This window comes from Triticum dicoccoides, chromosome 1A (assembly GCF_002162155.2).
Source record: "Triticum dicoccoides isolate Atlit2015 ecotype Zavitan chromosome 1A, WEW_v2.0, whole genome shotgun sequence".
Taxonomy (NCBI): Eukaryota; Viridiplantae; Streptophyta; class Magnoliopsida; order Poales; family Poaceae; genus Triticum; species Triticum dicoccoides.
This window is the reverse complement of record NC_041380.1, coordinates 135742126-135747741: the sequence shown is the minus strand read 5'-3', so window position 1 is coordinate 135747741 and position 5616 is coordinate 135742126. Positions and strand designations below refer to the sequence as shown.

Sequence of the window (5616 nt, the reverse complement as noted above, 5' to 3'; positions counted from 1 at the left end):
CTCGGCCTGAGAGTGAGGCCCCGTCGATTGCTCGCATTCCGATCCCCATTCTGCGCCGCCACATGGCACGGACGGCTCCGGTCGCCGACGCCGACACCATCGCTGTCCTCGGCGGCGACCTCCTGCGGGAGGTCTTCCTCCACCTCCCCACCCCGGCCGACCTCCTCCGCGCGGCGCTCGCCTGCAAGCCCTTCATCCACGCCGCCCGCAGCGCCCGCTTCCTCCGCCGCTTCCGCCGCCGCCACCCCTCCGCCTGCCCGCTCCTCCTCGGCTGCTTCGTCCACCGCCCCAGTGAGGACCGCTGCCGCGAAGACCCCAGCCCTCTCCTTCTCCCCGCCCCCCTTCCCGCCGCCGCGCGCCGCGTCGTCGAGGGCGGCGACTTCGCGCTCTCCTTTCTGCCCGACCGCGGCTCGTCGGGCCCCGACCCGTGGAGGGTCTTGGACAGCCGCAGCGGCCGGCCCCTGCTGTGGGATCGGGCGTCCGCGGAGCAGCCCGTCGCCGATCCGTGGAAGGTCTTGGACTGCCGCAACGGCCGCCTCCTGCTGCGCAATCGGGTGTCCGGAGAGCTGGCCGTCGCCGATCCCTTGACCCGGCGCTGGGCCTCTCTCCCCGCGCCCCCGGCTGAGCGCCCCGTGGGGTACGGCCTCGTCACCGACGACGGCTGCTCGTCGGTGTTCCAGGCGTTCTGCCTTTCAGAAGACGGCGGGGGCTCCTCCGGGCTCCGCGCCCTGGTCCTCTCCTCCAGCGAGCTCCGATGGGCCGACGCCGCTGTCCTCGCGGGCCAGTACAATCTCGAGGACTCCCGGGTGATGCAAGCCAACGGGTCGCTGTACTGGAAGCTCAAGGGCGGGGAGCGCATGGTTGCGCTCAACACGGCGACGATGGCGTTCTCCTTGCTGGAGCTCCCGGATTTCGCGCGGCAGTTCAGCTTCGATGTCATTGAGAAGGGGGACGACGATGCTGGCGGGCTCTACCTGCTCACCATGCTCGGATGCTGCATCGAGGTATGGGGCGGCTGGGATGATGGCAGCGGTGTGCTAACATGGACACTGGTGGACAAGTCGGTGAGGTTCCAAAGGGCCATGGCGGAGATGATTGGTTCACCACAGTTTTACCGGCATGGGCTGGTTGTCATTGCGGTGGTTGCCGGTGTGGTCTTCTTGCGCAATAAGGATCGCCTGCTCTCCATTGATTTGGAAACTATGAAGCTGAGGATGTTAGTTCGGAAAGACGAGTGCCCATCAGCCCTGATGTATCCTTACACGATGGCGTGGCCGCCTTCATGCTTGAACCCTACTGAACAAGGTGCTGGATAAGATGGTACCCCTACTTGCAAGTTTTGGCCAACAATCTGATTATTATACATAAATATTTGAACCAAACAATTCAGTTTATAACTTAACATTTTCTTCTTGGCTTTAGCTTTTGTGGAGATAAAAAGAGCATGCTGATCACACTCCAAAACTTATTACTTTGTTCGCATCTTGGTTGGGTTAAATCTTCTGATACGCTGAATACCCTGATTCTGCTGCAGAAATGTGAGGCTCACTACATCTTATGATGATAATAAGGTTTTGTGCAGAGGTAACGAAGAGGAAGGAATTCAATCATCCATACGATGGTTGCGGCGCAACCAGTTGTGCCTAAGGCCGTGTTTGGAATGTCGTTTTCCTTCTAAACACACTCGTATAGAAAATACAGGTGTCCGCCCGTCGTTTTGGTTTCCGGTTGGAAATAGCTCTGGGCCGGTATTTTACACCTGTAAGTTATATACACCTGTATAAGATTACACCCATACCAAGCGCGGCCTAAATGTCTGAACCTCGTACGATGTAATTAGTTACTTTTATGTTCTTGGTGTGTGTTTGTGTGGTCACTCTATAATCCGACTTCGTAATCTGGGGAATGCAGTATGTAGCACGCTTCCTTCCTGACTGTTGTATTGTACCAGTTCATCTGTCTCCTCAAATTTGTGTGATACAATCCTAGTCGAGGTTGGAGTGTGTCTCCTTCGATACAGATGCATGGATTATATCTCAGTGTAATAAATGGGCTTACAGAATCATGCACAGGTAATAAACTGAAGACTGAAGAGTATCAGTTTGTGTCTGAGCCTTCTTATCTAACCCCTGAAGAATTTCTGAGATGCACCACGGATGGAGACAGCAGCCTCAGGTTTTGGGCCCTGTTTCCTTAGTTTATCTGGGTCGACAATTAGGGTTTTGTAGCCTAGTAATTTCCTACTATCATGAATGCATATGGACTTACGACTACAATGACGTTACTAGTTTCTGATGTTCATAAATGCTTTCCCCCTTGCAGTGCAATTTTCCTTCAAACTTCTGCGTTTCTTCACATGTTACTGTCAAAGTGTTGATTCTTCCACTGTGCCCATATACATTTAGAAAGTAACAAAGATAGGACCGCAATATCTGGGAAATGTTCCTTGCCAGAGATGACATTTGCGAACGACCCAGTTGGCATTTTTAGGGACACAGCTCCTTTGGGTTTGTGACGTGTGGGCCAGCAACCCGTTGAGCCCACATGTCATGCACACAATGGCAGGAGCGAGTCTCATTTTTAGTGTTATTTGGGTGGCAATTTTAGTGTAGTGCAAGGCAGTTCGTTTGTTTTGAGGCAAATTTCTTCGAAAACTGCTATCCGAGCGATCTGGATGGTGTGTGGCTTGAGGTGGTTCACCGGGAAACGTCAATGGAGAAGGTCGGACAGATAACATTTCCGTAATAAGGATATCATGGAAATTCATGTTCTTGAAACGTCAGCCAGAAAGCATTTCCTCAAAACAGAGCGTTTCTCATGGCCTTGGCATCCGGGGATAATTATTGGAGCAATTTGTGTGTGTGTGTGTGTGTGTCAGTTTATCAAATTGCTCAGTGGGAAGTAATTTAGACTAGTGTATGACATTAGTCTAAGTTACTATCTTCATAATGCAAAGTAACATGATAGTAGTGTCATAGATGGCTTCATTTATTAGCTTGTAGACTCATCTTGTCTTGGGAAGCGCTATGTTACAGTAACATATTATGTTACCACCTCACATTAAATACTTGCCACATAAGCAAAAATTTCTTGGAATGCGCTATGTTACTACTGTCATGCATATGACACTAGTCTAAGTTACTACCTTCATAGTGCAAAGTAACTAAGTAGTAGTGTCATAGATGGTTTCATTTATTAGCTTATAGACTCATTTTGCTTCGGGAAGCGCTATGTTTCAGTAACATATTATGCTACCACAAGCACCTCTTTCCTCATTAAATACTTACCACATAAGCAAAATTGTCTTGGGAGGTGTTAAGTTACTACCTAAGTTACCCCCACTATGGCTAGCCTTATTGTCACTTCTCTTCTCTCCAAATAAGTCGTGGCTTCAATTTAATTTAACAAAAAAAATCATGAATGCCTTTTGTGTTTGCAAAAAGTAGTGAAAAGAGTTTCTTAGAGCGGGCAACCCATTTCAATCCTCCAATGCAAAGGTGCTTAGATGAGGTGCTTAGATGAGGTGCTTAGTGCATTAAATAGTTTAGCAACTCAACTTCCCAATGCATAGGTGCTTAACTTGTTGCTAAGCACATAAACTCTTTCATGCATTGGTCATCTTCTTTCATTTAAGTGGTTTGCCTAGGTTCATGTGCTTAGCATTGGTTCTTTCTGGGGTCACCAAAATGCTCTCTTCTCTTTAATTACTGTGCCATGTCATTTTTTGCTTACATGACATGCTTAGCACCTGTCCAGGGTGGAGCACTGGGAAGGGCGACCATCTCCGCCCACCCAGCTCTCCTCGTCCTTTTCCCTCTCTTTCTCCTCCCAAACCAAATACTCCCTCCTTTCCGGTTTATAGGGCTCAAATATGAAATCTCATCAACCAAGACAGATGATGAGTGGAGGAATGTATCTCGTATTTTACAAAACTACCTACTCCCTCTTTTCCGGTTTATAGGCCTTATCTCAAAATTTTAGTTTTCCATTTTATAAGGCTCAATTTGGTTGTTCCCCATCACAAGTTCAGATTGCAAGATACATTAAATCATTGCATGCAAGTACTAAGAGAAAATTGACCAATTCATGTACTTTATGCATGCATGATTGTAATTAATGCATTGGTAAAACATAATTTTTTGAGAAAACAAGAGTATTAATTGGGTGCTTTTGCAAACTACAAAAGGTATTCCACCACTCACCATCTATCTTGATTGGTGAGATTTTTAAATTGAGTCTTATAAACCGGAAAGGAGAAAGTAAGTGAAACTAGCGCATTAATTTGAAGTAATTGCACTACATGCATGCTTGGCCACTAGATGAGTAGGACATTGTATGCATTGGTTAGTTTTTTTTAATTATTGCATGCAAAGGTTTAATGTGCCTTGGAATCTTAATAGGAGTTGAAGATGAGCCTTTTAAATTGAAAAAACGAAAAATTTAAGATAAGCCATGTAAACCGAAAAGGAGGGAGTATGCGTGCGCAACTCCTGCCATCTCCGCCGAGAGGCCGAGGAGGCCAGATCCTTTCGGCGAGCGGCTCTCCCGTGTCCCATTTCCACCTTCGCAGTTGATGGCTTTGACGTCATCCGCACGACCGCACCCACCGCATGTTCACCCAAGAGGCCCCGACGGCTAAATCGTCCTCGGCTTCGTCTTCGACAAGGTCCGTGTCCGCGACTGCGCCACGCATCTCCGGCCACGAGGAGCTCCTGGGCATCCTCACGGGCGCCGTCACATGGTCGCGGAGATGTCTCGCATAAGCAGCTTGGAGGCAGCATTTCAGCGAACACCCAAGGGGTGTCGCCAAAAAGCTTACGCGAGCAACCTAATCGCAGTATTAACTTTCTGTCCACACCACAGATATAAAAAAACAGTGTAGATGAAAGAAGCAACAATACGCCCCGTCATCTATTTTGGAACGGAGGGAATATAATATTGTGGCAACAAAGATGAAAAAAAGACACCTCTCTTATAATATAGGAATGTACTAAACCGTGTAGATGGCTACGTCTACGGCGGGAGCGCATCCTGGCCAAGGTAATGGAGGTAGCTGTCATGGATCCAAGAGCTGGACAGGAGCCATACTTGTTTGGAGAATGGACAATTCAAAAATGAATGGTTTGCAATTCGGGCACTTGATCACAAAGCTTGAAGCATCATCATGGGGCCATCCATCGCCTGTCAGTTGATCAGCTGTCCGATATGGGTCCTGCAACCCGAGCCATAGCAAGAGCTGGCAGTCCTTGCTGACTACTGTCCATCGGCGGTAAGCTTCCTGGAAATTGAGTTTGGCTTTTGACCCAGAACGACATTCTGGGTCAAGTTCCACAACCGTAGAAATTGCTGAAGGTCTTTTTTCAAGAACCAGAATGGCTGAAGTAAGCTAGAATGAATTGAATAGGCAGAACAATAATCCTCTCTCAACACAAGTGACTGGATTCCATTCTGTCAATTGATCCATCATTCAGCACCACAATGGTGCCTGGTTGTCTGTGCCTTTCAATCAGCTTAGCTAGTGTGCCAGGTTAAAGAAGGCTCCTTACTATTTGAAGTGAAGCCTTGTTACTAGTGTCATGCATATGATACTAGTCTATTATACTACATCCCTACTCC

General features: G+C 48.1%; 1 protein-coding gene across 2 annotated transcripts; it reads left to right on the top strand.

Annotated features, from left to right (window-relative positions):
- LOC119367157 lies at window positions 1-2062 on the top strand. Of its 2 annotated transcripts, XR_005176216.1 has the most exons (3): window positions 1-1305; window positions 1535-1641; window positions 1807-2062. XR_005176216.1 is itself a non-coding variant. In XM_037632758.1 (2 exons), exons 1-2 carry the CDS (start codon window positions 63-65, stop codon window positions 1540-1542), a joined length of 1251 nt encoding a protein of 416 aa, XP_037488655.1. In that variant the 5' UTR covers window positions 1-62; the 3' UTR covers window positions 1543-2062. The 2 variants fall into 2 exon arrangements, 1 of the variants encoding a protein (XP_037488655.1); XM_037632758.1 differs by having other exon boundaries at window positions 1535-2062.
- Window positions 2063-5616: the final 3554 nt, after the last annotated feature.

What these genes read in the sequence shown, in the direction of transcription:
- LOC119367157 (XM_037632758.1), top strand. Translation starts at nt 63, where the DNA reads ATGGCACGGACGGCTCCGGTCGCCGACGCCGACACCATCGCTGTCCTC.